This window comes from Carlito syrichta, unplaced genomic scaffold, assembly GCF_000164805.1.
Source record: "Carlito syrichta isolate Samal-C Ts95f unplaced genomic scaffold, Tarsius_syrichta-2.0.1 Scaffold104763, whole genome shotgun sequence".
Classification (NCBI taxonomy): Eukaryota; Metazoa; Chordata; class Mammalia; order Primates; family Tarsiidae; genus Carlito; species Carlito syrichta.
Window position 1 is genome coordinate 96,474 of NW_007048859.1, and position 12,731 is coordinate 109,204.

At 42.6% G+C, this 12,731-nt stretch overlaps 1 protein-coding gene across 1 annotated transcript in view; it reads left to right on the forward strand.

The window, feature by feature from the left end:
• Positions 1-3,307: 3,307 nt before the first annotated feature.
• The window catches only part of TJP2 (tight junction protein 2), a 51,881-nt gene continuing 42,457 nt past the window's right edge, over positions 3,308-12,731 (forward strand). Inside the window, 2 exon segments of the mRNA XM_021716269.1 lie at positions 3,308-3,400; positions 3,402-3,461. Of these exon segments, the coding sequence (XP_021571944.1) occupies positions 3,308-3,400; positions 3,402-3,461 (153 nt within the window).

Sequence of the window (12,731 nt, forward strand, 5' to 3'; positions counted from 1 at the left end):
TGCCACTGCACTTCAGCCTGGGTGACAAAGTGAGACCCCCAACTCAAAAAGTAAAAAAAAAAAGGAAATCATGCCGGGTGCAGTGGCTCACACCTGTAATCCTCGCACTTTGGGAGGCCAAGGCAGGAAGATTGCTTGAACCCAAGAGTTTGAGACCAGCCTTCGCAACGCAGCAAGACCTCTTCTCTACAAAAATAAAAAAAATTAGCCAGACATGGCAGTATGTGCCTGTAGTCCCAGCTGCTCAGGAGGCTGAGGCAGAAGGTTCCCCTGAGCCCAGGAGGTAGAGGTAGCGGTGAGCCCAGGAGGTAGAGGCGGCGGTGAGCCATGATCATGCCACTGCACTCCAGCCTGAGTGGGAGACCAACAGATGAAAAAGAGAAAATATATTTACTATGTATGATATGTATAAGAGAAAATATATTACTGTTCTCTAAGTGGAGGTGGGGCATCGTCATCTTATCTTCACGTTGAGTTGACTGAGGGGGAGGAGCAGAAGGCTGTGTTGGTCTTGCTGCCTCAGGCCCAGGAGGCAGAAAAGGTGGAGGAGGTGAAAGGAGAGGCAAGCCCCCTCAGTGTAACGTCTGTTGAAAAAAATCCACATAAAAGTGGATCAGTGCAGTTGTTTAAGAGTCCGCTGTATCGCCGTGTGCGGTGGCTCAAGCCTGTAATCATAGTACTTTGGGAGGCAGAGGCAAGAGGATTGTCTGAGCTCAGGGGTTTGAGACCATCCTGAGTAACATGGTGAAACCTCATCTCTACGGTAAATCAAAAAAATTAACTGGGTGTGGTGCATGCACCTGTGGTTCTAGCTACTTGGAAGACTGAGGTAGAAGGATCTCCTGAGCCCGGCAGGCCGAGGTTGTGATGGCCATGAGCATGCCAGTGCACTCCACCCTAGGTGACTGAGTAAGACTCTGACTCAAAAAAAAAAAAAAAAAGTCAACTGTACTTAGAGATGGTTAAGGGGGTAAATTTCATGTTATGCATGTGTTCTTAGCACAATTTAAGAAAGAATTAATGGGCAACCCCCTCGGGTCCCCTCCCACTGTGGGAGCTTTTCTGTCCTTTCAATAAATCCTGCTTTAAAAAAAAATTTTGTGTTGCCAGAAACTGTAGAAGAATTTGGAATTCTTAAATTCGAGGATACCTGTGACTTCTCAGTAGGCAGGAACTTAAGGGAAAGAAGTATTTATTTCCTCATCAGGTGAGCTCAGGTGTTTTCCTCGATTGTCAGAGTGCAGGAGTGAGCTGTCCTGAACCCTCCTAAGTTACCTGAGTTCTCCCACTCCTCTGCACAGGGGGCCCCATGAACTGGCTCCTGGGCCGAGCCTGGTAACTGGTGCGTATGGAGCCTGTATAACCCAGGTCGAGGCCTGGGTGCCTGCTCAGCTTCCCAAGGTTCTTTGTACTCCTGCCCTTTTCATTGTAAGTTTTGGAACATACAATTTCACTTCTTTTCACCTCTGTGTAGCAGTGATAACACTTATGAAGAATCCCAAGGAGCCAGGTTTGGTAGCTCATCCCTATAATCCCAGCACATTGGGAGGCAGAGTTGTGAGGATTGCCTGAGCCCAGGGGATTTGAGACCAGCCTGGGCAAATTGGCAAGACCTTGTCCTTACAATAAATCAAAAAAATTAGTTGGCCGTGGTAGTTCTCACCTGTAGTTCCAGCTACTTGGAAGACTGAGGCGGAAGGATCACCTGAGCCCAGCAGGTCGAGGCTGTTGTGGCTGTGAGCGTGCTACTGCGTTCCAGCCTGGGTGACAGAGTTGAAACTCTGACTCAAAGAAGAAAAAAGAATCCCAAGGAAGGACATGCACATTTCTGAGTGCCTATTCAGGACCGTGCTTTGTAGAGGCCACCTCATTTCTTGCTGACACTGACCCTCTCTCTGATGTGTGAATGGTTGTTGTCTCCATTGCACAAAGAAAGATACAACATATTCGTGACTCCACAGCTAAGTACAGAACAGGACTGTATCCCAGATCTTGTGATTTTAAAAAACTCACTTTTGGCTGAGTGTGATGACTCAAGCCTATAATCCCAGCGCATTGGGAGGCAGAGGTGAGTAGATTGCCTGAGCCTGCAGGTTCGAGACCAGCCTGGGCAACATGGGGAGCCCTTGTCTCTAAAATAAATCAAAAAAATTCGCTAGGCATTGTAGTATGCGCCTTTAATTCCAGCTACTTTTGCTGAGGCAGAAGGATCACCGGAGCCCAGCAGGTCAATGTTGCAGTGTCTGTGAGCGTGCCACTACGCACCCTAGCCTGGGCAACAGAGTGAGACTCCAACTCAAATAAATAAATAAATAAATAAATAAATAAATAAAAACTCACTAGCCTCTGTTTCACTTTGTTTTCTATACGGTTCTCATCTCATGGTCCAAATTGTTGAGCATCTCATTCTCATACAAATCAGATGATGCACTCTTCATTTACAAAGTGCTTGGTTCAGCCCATTGGTATGTAACATTAACTGTGCAGCCAAAACCAGGGTTCTGAAATCCCAACCCCAGCTCTGAAGCTCCAGGCATCCCATAAAGTCTTTGCTGGATGTTCAGAAACCTAAAACTTTTCCCAACCCTCCTTCTCCAAGTGATCAAGACAAACAGATAACAGGACTCTTTGTTATTCTTTTATCTGCTTGGTTTACTGAGACCTTAGAAAATGGCAAGAACTTTGCTGAGCAGGCATTCTGTCTTGCTCTGGCTGCCCATGTCTTATCATCCCCTAGTTATCTCCAAGGATGCGAAACATTTTCTCTTCAGGCCTTTTAATTTCTATGTAACATTAGCCATTCAGTTGACCTGAAACATCGTCACTTTGTTTCCAGCTGGTTTACACTTGGGGTGTGTGTGTGTGTGTGTGTGTGTGTGTGTGTGTGTGTGTGTGTCTATTGTATAAATAAATATGTTTCCAAATTCTTTTCCATAGTATTGCTCTCAAGTATCTCCTTTTCTTAAGAATTTCTACTTAGATACGGAATTGTTTTCTAAGCCTGAAAGAAATATCTGCTCTAATGCTCTAGTGTCCTGGCGAGGGAGGGAGGGAGGGAGGGAGGGACGAAGAGAAAGCAGTTACAAGTGTTGCAGACCCAGACCGCTTTCTTTTTCCCTCACAAGTGGTGCTTTTCAAAGCGTTTGGCGTCCCTGCTGTATGGATGTGTCACTGTGCGAGATGACAACAGGATTTGCTGGGAATGTGGGCCACTATTGTATCCGCCTTATGTAACCACGTGGAGTGATGGAAATGGGTGAGCAGCCAGGGATGTAGGTGGCAGCCTGGCCCACGAGTCTCCAGAGCCATGAAGACCGCTCAAGTCCTCCGCAGGATGTGGGTCCAGGCTGTCAAAAAGTTGGGGCGATGGAAAGGCCATGTGAGTCCCTCTGCAAGCTCTCCCCCTTTCCTTTCCCCACCTTTCTTAGAGGGAAGGGAGGGGGAGCAACACCCCTCTCACAGTGACTCCTTTATCCTCTGACTTCTGGGTGCTTCTGGCAGCTTTCAGCAACATTGTGAGACTGTAGGTTGTCGCCAGTGGTGGGTTTTGGAGACGTTTGCTTTTATCTTTAGCAGACCTATGTATGCGAAACTGATCTTCTTGTACTGGATTTGTGGATCAAAGGGTGCTGTTTTCTATGCAAGCGCGGTTTTGCTTCCTGGGTAGGGCTTCACATATTGCCTTGTGTGTTCATGTTTGACAATTCCTTGTTTCGGGGTAAAACTTTTTACTTTTATTCTGCAGAAATCTATATTTTTGTGTCTTGGCTTCTAAGTGATAGAAAAAATTGTTTTCACATGTTCTTCTTTCCCTCTTCTAGTTTGAGCTTAAGTAGTGTTGTAACACAAGTGTTTCCTTTTATTATGGCTTGGGACTTTTATCAAGCATGTCCCTTATGGGCATCTTTTGATTAATCTTTGGTTTTAACCATGACTTCCATCACTGGGAAGCAGCAGTTCATGGATATCAAACCTGAAAACTGCCTGTTCAGGGGACTTCAGGCAGTGAAAAATTTGGTATCTGCTTTGGGGTTGGTTTTGACATGCTTCCATATTCTTTATATAAAATAAAAACTATATAGGATTTTTACCTATTTGGCCAACGTTTTTCTTTTCGTTTTTTTTTAAGATGTGTGGTACAATTTAAGGTTAGGTACATAAGTGGTCATCGTACAGGTGAAGTTCGCTTGGACAAGGTTTTTCAAAGGAAAGAAACTTCATAAAGAGGATGAAAAAAATAACTATTTGCTTTAGTCCCTGTTTCTTCTTTTGTCACATAAATACCTTACTGTTAACACAGTTTCTTATTTGCGGTGGAAAATTAGCTCACTTTTTAACTTTCGATGGGGTCTAGAAATGACTTCTTATGTAGAGGGGATTATCCTTATCACTGTTCACATGAAAGTAAAAGCGATAAGGATACATGATGAAAGCACACTGAAGAGGCTCCTGGTGGATGGAATGTTGACACTTGGATTGGAAGGTGACTTAGAGTGTCCGCACCCCTCTGCTTGCCAGTCCTTCCCAGCCTCTCCCTTTACTCCCCACACTTGCCTTTCTCTGCCTCCCTTGCTCTCCTCAAATGACTGGGACCATCCTCCACCATTTCCTCCCTCCAGTTGAAATTACTACACTCTCTTCTGCTCTTGTACTTTGTAAAACTGAACTGTGTCAAAGCATTTAGTGTTAGGTACAACTGTACCCTTCGGTGTTAGGTCCTTTGCCAGGAATCTGTTCACCTTGATGTTCACCCACTCACCTCCCTATTTTTTAAACTTGTGAAACATTCGGATACCCACCAAAGAATTAAGAATCCGAATCGAGATGCATAATAATTAAACAAATACCATGAGCCCACCACATATATCTGCAGACCCTCACCGAGACAAAACATGAGGCCCGTTGTGTTCTTTTCCAATGTCACTCTGCCTTTTTCCAGGTTGCTCACCCTAAATCTTGTGTTTTTCATTCGCTTGCTTTTTTTAATAGTTTTACTGCACACATGCATGCAGGTGCACACACATATACCCCTAAACAAAAGATTAATTTAGTTGTCTTCTTTATACTGTAGTAAAAAAACACAAAACACAAAATCTACCATCTTAACCATTTGTAATTGTACGTTCAGTAGTGTTAAGTATATTCAAGGTGTTGTGAAATGATTGCGTTTTGATCTATGTGAAAATAGTATCACACTCTACAGGGTTCTTCTGATGTGTTTTTCACTCGGTATTGTTTGAGATGCATTCTGTGGTGGTGGCTGTGTGACTGTGGTTTGCTTGCCTTTATTGCAGTACAGCATTGTATTTTAATATATCACGATGTATTTGTCCATTCTGCACTTGCTAGATATTTGGGTTGCTTCCAGGTTTTGGCTGTGGAGAACATTGCTGCTGGGAGGATACCTGTGTCTTTGTACACATTTTCACACAGTTCTCTATGGTCTCCGCCCAGGCGAAGAATTGCCAGGTTGTGGAATATGTACATCTTTAACTGTAATATATGCATGCTCTTCCTATGACCCTGCATGCAGAGTTCTCCAAACACTAAGTAGCTACCTACTGGCATTCATGAGGAGAAAGGGGGAATATTGGTGGCAAGTCTGGTCTGCACACAGCCGAGTGCAGGTTGGGTAGGGCCTGAGCCAAGTGGCCCAGTTTGAATGCTGTGAGCTCCTCAGCTCTCAGCTCTCAGCTAAGCTGCTGCGTGCCGGCAGCCTGTCCCTGGGGATATTCCCAGGCTGATGTTCAGAGGAATAAGTATGATTATGTGGGGTGCTCTGTGTTTCTGAAAAGATAATACATACATGAGACAGGTACACCCTGTGGTTAATTGGCAAACTCCACAAGAGCTTTGGCTGTTGTGTTCACGGATGCATCTGAAATGCCACAAACCACATGCTTGGCACATTGTGGATACTCCATAAATATTTTTGAATGAATGAAGACTTTCGCAAAAAAGTCTCAGTCTGTGGGCTAAATACACACAGTTATGGTATATTTTTGGTGCTCAAAGGAGCTATTAAAATTTATTTTTACTCTAATTTTCCCACCTTTGAAATCAAGATTTTTTTTTTTTTTTGAGTCGGAGTCTCACTCTGCCACCCAGGCTGGAGCGCAGTGGCATGCTCATGGGTACTGAGCCTCGACCTGCTGGGCTCAGGCGATCCTTCCACTCCAGCCTTACAAGTAGCTGGAACCACAGATGTGCGCCCATCACGCCCAACTAGTTTTTTTTGATTTATTGTAGAGATGAGGTCTCGCCGAGTTGCCCAGGCTGGTCTCAAACCTACAGGCTCAGGCAGTCCTCTCTCCTCAGGCAGTCCTCTCTCCTCTGCCTTCCAAAGTGCTGGGATTACCGGCGTGAGCCACCGTGCCCGACCCAAATTTCAGATTTTTATATTTGTCATTTAGTTTAGCAGAGCATATATATTATTTGAACATTAAATAGTAAATGGTGAATGTCACAACCTGTTAACCATAGGTAAGAAGCAACTCCTGTCAAACTGATGAGGTCTTCAGGCACTAGGCAAGTTAACTGCAGGGTCTGAGTGATGAAAAACTTAACTCAGCCCTCTTGGTGGGGGTAGTGGTAGGAGATTAATCCTCTCTCTGGCAAATTTATTTTCACTTTCTCTTGCAGGCAGCACAGGAATACTGAAAGACAGTATCGTTTCATTATGGAAGGACTGTGAATTTCAAAAGCCGGTCATTCTACTTGAGCAACATTTAAAAAATAAAATTTGACAGCAACTCATTTATTTAGCTAAATGATTTTTTAAAAAACCTATAAATCCAAAACTTTTAAAAGCGAATTTGCAGTTTATTTTTAAAATAAAAAATTTATTCTAAAAGTAATGCACGTATCAGAATTTTCTCTGTAATACCACAGCTCCTTAGGAAATTTTATTTTTTGGTATCTTTTTTGCCAGTATTTTCTCTATTTGCTTATGTGGTTATAGATTTATTAAAATAGGAACAAAAAATAACCGTGTTTGAATCTTGGTTCCCATGCCATCAGAGACTTTGTGTGTGTGTGTGTGTGTGTGTGTGTGTGTTGGAGTCTCACTCTGTCGCCCAAGCTGGAGTGCAGTGGCACACTTACGGTCACTGCAGTCTCGACTGGGGCTGGGCTTAGTTGATCCTTCCGCCTCAGCCTTCCAAGTGACTGGAACTACAGGTGTGTGCCACCATGCCCAGCTAATTTTTTGATTTATTGTAGAGAAGAGGTCTCGTCAAGTTGCCCAGGCTGGTCTCCAACACCTGGCTCAGGCAACCCACTCGCCTCGGCCTCCCAAAGTGCTAGGATTACAGGCGTGAACCATGGCACCCGGCTATAATAGACATATAAATGTAGATCTCTATCTGTGTAACCAGTTTCCTATGGTTGGACATTTCATTATTTTCCTAAGAAATTATAACTAAAGGTAAACAAATATTTATACATATATCATTGTGCACTCGTGCAGATATCTGTAAAATACATTTTTAGAAGGAGAATTGATTAAAGAATATGTAGATTTAAATATATGTTGGTGGTAATTTGCCCCCTGAATACATGTCGGTGGTAATTTGCCCCCTGGAAGGTTTGTACCACTTCCCAGCGTTTCTGCTAACAGTGGACAGAGCTGAAAATGTAAGACAAACTATGTCTGTGTCTTTCTCTCTTTAATTAAAAACACGAACATCATGGACATTTTTGAGTAAGGGTGCCATGTGATTACTTTTCTTAATATGTGTATTTATAACTATTTCTAAAGAAGAGTTGCCCATTGTATTTATTTTCCCACAACGTCCAGATTAATTCACTTTGTTGAAATTTGTCAGCTTTAAAGTACTGGAAGGGACTGAGACGATGAGTTTGGGAAAGCACCCATGCTCATAAGATCATTTCTTAGTTTTTCTGAGGCCACATCTATAATGGAAGGTGCCAGGGAGCTAAGTAGATGTTCCAAAGAAATGGAAAAAAGAACAACCAATTCCAGTTTACTACAGGAGTTCAACTGGATTTCTGTTTTCTTCTTCTTTTTTTTTTTTTTTTTTTTGAGTTTGAGTCTCACTGTCGCCTAGACTGGAGTGCAGTGACCGCTCCCGGCCACTGCAGCCTCGACCAAATGGGCTCTGGCAATCCTTCCGCCTCAGCCTTCCAAGTAGCTGCAACTACAGGCACACGCTACCACGCCCGGCTCATTTTTTTGATTTATTGTAGAGATGAGGTCTCGCCTGCCCAGGAGGTTCTCGAACCCGCGGGCTCAGGCAATCCACTCACCTCAGCCTCCCAAAGGCGCGGGATTACAGGCTGAGCCACCGAGCCTGGCGGATTTCTGTTTTCTATTTCTGTCTTTTAAAAAGTGAAAAAAATATTCTCTTTCTTTGCTTATTTATTTATTTATTGTAGAGATAAGGTTTTGCTACGTTGCCCAGGTTGGTCTTGAATTCTTGGCCTCAAACTCTCCTCCCACCTCAGCCTCCCAAAGTGCTGGGGATTACAGGTGTGGGCCATCACACCTGGCCAAGAAAACTTTTTAAAAAAATTTAAAACCTTATTGAAATATTGGAAAACTTGTGTTATACTGGCACATATTAGAAAATGCTGTTTTAGATATAAACAGCAAAATTCCAGAGACGAATATGTAGCTATAAACACATCTAGAAAATCAGACCTGAGTTTCCAGCCTACTTACCTCGAGTGTGCTGTCAAAGAAGCACAGGGCCACAAAATTTAATTGAAATTTTCTTTGAGAAAATTTGCCAGTAAGAGCAGTCAGTGTCTCAATCATATTATTTGGATGACGAATAGTGTATCCATCTCTTGATTTATTGAAAAGAAACTTTGAGTACCTACTCTGTGTGCCCGACACTGTGTTCTAGGAGACAGTGGGACAAAGGTGAGACAAATCTCACCTGAAAATTTCTTTCTTTTTTTTTTTTTTTTTGAGTTAAGTGTCTCACAGTATCATCCAGGCTAGAGTGCAGTGGCATGATCACAATCACCTGGGCTCTGGCAATCCTTCCATCTCAGAGCTGGGACTACAGACATGGGACACCACGCTTGGCTTATTTTTAAAAAAAATTTTTTTTGTAGAAATGAGGTTTCACTATGTTGTCCAAGCTGTTCTTGAACTCCTGGGCTCGAACGATCCTCATGTCTCGGTCTCCCAAAGTGCTGGGATTATAGGCATGAGCCACTGTCTCCAAACCACTTTCGTTTTTTAAAATTGAAAAACTGTGGTCACAGTGAACAGACTTAAATAATAGGGGACTTTTACATAAGTTAGAGAATAATCTTATGGAATGTTGATGTCTTTTCTTGTGTTGCTGTGACTTCATCTAACCTAAACATTGTCCTTTGGGGATATTCATCTCTTGACCTGCTTCCCACTCCCCTGTCCACTCCCAGGCCTGCTGATAGCACAGAACCTCTCATTTTCTCCTTTTCCAGGTACCTTTTTGTTTTGTTTTGTTTTTTAGTTGGAGTCTTACTCTGTTGCCCAGGCTGGAGGGCAGTGGCATGTTCACAGCCACTGCAGCCTCAACCTGCTGGGCTCAGGCAATCCTTCCACCTCAGCCTTACAAGTAGCTGGAATCACAGGTGTGCACCATCATGCCCAGCTAATTTTTTTGATTTACTATAGAGATGAGGTCTCGCCAAGTTACCCAGGCTGGTCTCAAACCCATGAGCTCAGGCAATCCTCTCTCCTCTGCCTCCCTAAGTGCCAGGATTATAGACATGAGCCACCGTGTCCAGCTAATGTTTTGTTTTCTTTTTAACCCTAGAGGTGATTTGCCTTCTATTATCTAATCTCTTTGAAAATTCGGATTTCTCAGGGCTAGGTATTAACCATGGAAATGTCCCAAGAGTGAGCAAATAGAGGGAGGGGAAAGTAAATTTAGGAATCAGTTATAGCCACTCAGGAGTAGACTAATTTACTTTCTTCTGTACAAACAAAATTGCCTGTGCTTAATTCTCCAATCAAAGCAAAGACATAACCTGCTCCAGTATCTTGACTGATCTAAATGCCTTTTGCACTGTGCTTCTTTCCCCCAAGCCTGAGAATTTGAAACATTATCTGGATATTTACAAATTTTCATTTGTCTCTCCTATTAGTATCAGTGCAGGAATGGCAAATTTGATTTAAAAACTTTTCATGTAGAGATAAGTTTTTCTTAAATATTTTAATTTAAATATAAGTTCAGCAAGGCCTTATATTAAATATTTAGATTACTTTGCGTCCTTATGTTTTGATCATTCTCTGTAACATATAACTGGATGTTTTTTGGGGGGGCGGGTCTTACTCTGTCACCTAGACTGGAGTGCAGTGGCACAATCATGGCTTTCCATAGCCTCAACCTCCTGGGCTCAGGTAATCCTTCTGCCTCAACCTCTCTAGTAGCTAAATTTACAGGCATGCCTCACCACATCTGGCTAATATTTTGATTTTTTTTTTTTTTTTAGAGACAAGGTCTTGCTGTGTTGCCTAGGTTGGTCTCAAACTCCTGGATTCAAGTGATCCTCCTGCCTCAGTCTCCCAAAGTGCTGGGATTACTGGCATGAGCCACCCCAACCAGTCTGGATCTTGTTTTTAAACCAGTGTAAACGATCTTTAAAAAAAGAATTCATTGTGATTGTCTATATTCTTTTCTACAACCATAGTTGGTGTAATTTCCATTTTGTCCTCCTTTGCCTTCTTTTGTATCGAGTTTGGTTTTTCATTTTATTTTTCCTTCTGCTATTTTTTTTTTTTTTGATTTGGAGTCTCACTCTGTCGCCCAGACAAGTGCAGTGGCTGCTCCCGGCCACCGCAGCCTCGACTTGCTGGGTTCCGGTGATCCTTTTGCCTCAGCCTTCCAAGTAGCTGGAACTACAGGCGTGCGCTATATGCCCAGCTAATTTTTTGATTTATTGTAGAGATGAGGTCTTGCCAAGTTGCCCAGGCGGGTCTCGAACCCGCAGGCTCAGGCAATCCACTCACCTCAGCCTCCCAAAGCGCAGGATTACAGGCTGAGCCACCAAGCCCAGCTTCCTTCTGCTATTCTGGAAGTTATGTACTCCAATTATTCCCATAGTAATTATTCCAGAAAACTTAACATGTAGATTTAACTTAATGAAGTTCAAAATTAGCCAATAGCTTTACTCAACTCTAGAGTAAAATATTCAGAGTAGTTTCATCATTACAAAGTTCTCTTGATTTACATACTATTTTGCCCCTTGGTTTTGTCCTACCTTATTATTTTTTGAATTCACCTCTTGTCTTGGAATCTTATTTTTTAAAAACTCTGACAAATTATACACTATCATTATAGTTGCATATAGTCTATATGCATTTAGGTTTACTCACATTCCTTCTTGTATCTTAGGCCTTCCTTCTCGGATTTTATTCCTTCTTTCTTAAATTTATTCTTTGAAAATTCTTTTGTTGCTGGTCTATGGTAATACTCTATCCTGGTTTTCGTTTTCTTAAGTGTCTTTTCTGTCCTCTCAGCAGGTATATTTTAAAGATATTTTTCTACCGTCTTTAGCTTTTTGAGAATTCAGCTATCATTCTAATTGTTGTTCTTTTTTAGGTAATCTTTCTTGCCTAGCTGCTCTCAAGATCACTGTATCTTTTTCTGCTGTGAGATGACCATGTATTTAAGCATGCTTTCCTTTTCCCTTCCCCCTTCCCTTCTCCCCTGAGAAATCTTCAATTCAGGAAGTGCAGGTGACTTCGGTTACTGCATCTCCCTACATTCTGTTATCTCTTCCAGGAGCCCTTCATCTCTTTCACATTTCCCACTTCTCAAATACCTTGTGCTGTGTTCTAGACACATTTTCACCTCTGCCTTCCATCCAATTAATTGTTGTTTTCAACTTTGTAGTATGTGGTGTCATTCATTGTTTATGTACATTCAATTATGTTACTTTATTCATTTCTAAAAATTCTGGTTGCTGCTTTTTCAGATTTGCTTGGTCATTTGCAATGGTCTGTTGTTCTTTCATGAGACTTTCAATAACCTCTGAATTTCTTAAAACATGATACTTGCTCTTTTTTTGTCTGTGATTGGTTTTCACCATATTTACAGTCTTTGATTCTTCAGTTTGTGTTTTTTTAACTCTCATTCATGGTGACTTTGTGTATTTAAATTGTGAACCCATGTTCCTTAGATACATACTTACCTAAGGATTCGTTGAAAGCTGTGTTTAAGTATGTTTCTTGGAGGGAATTTGTATTTGTCTCTGTGGCACTACCAATTCATAACTATTTTGGGTGTGAATGTTTTTTGGGGGGGTCATCACATCCATAATATGAATTTCAGTCCCAAACCTGTGATACAGATCTGTTGATAAAAATTGTCCAAGGAGCGATTTTCAGTTATATCCACTCTACCCATAGTCAAGGATAAGCCAGGCAAGGGTCCTCACCACCTTCTAAGTGGTGGTGCTTCTTCCCCTGATACAGCCACTCTGGTCTGGTCCCCCATCTGCTTGGATCCCAGCCTTCTGTTTTATTTATTTATTTATTTATTTTGAGTTGGAATCTCACTCGGTCGCCCAGACTGGAGTGCAGTGGCCGCTCCTGGCCACCACAGCCTCACCTGCTGGGCTCCAGCGATCCTTCCGCCTCAGCCTTCCGAGTAGCTGGAATTACAGGCATGTGCTACCACGCCCGGCTGATTTTTTGACTTATTGTAGAGATGAGGTCTCGCTGCCCAGGCGGGTCTCGAACCCGCGGGCTCAGGCAATCCACTCAC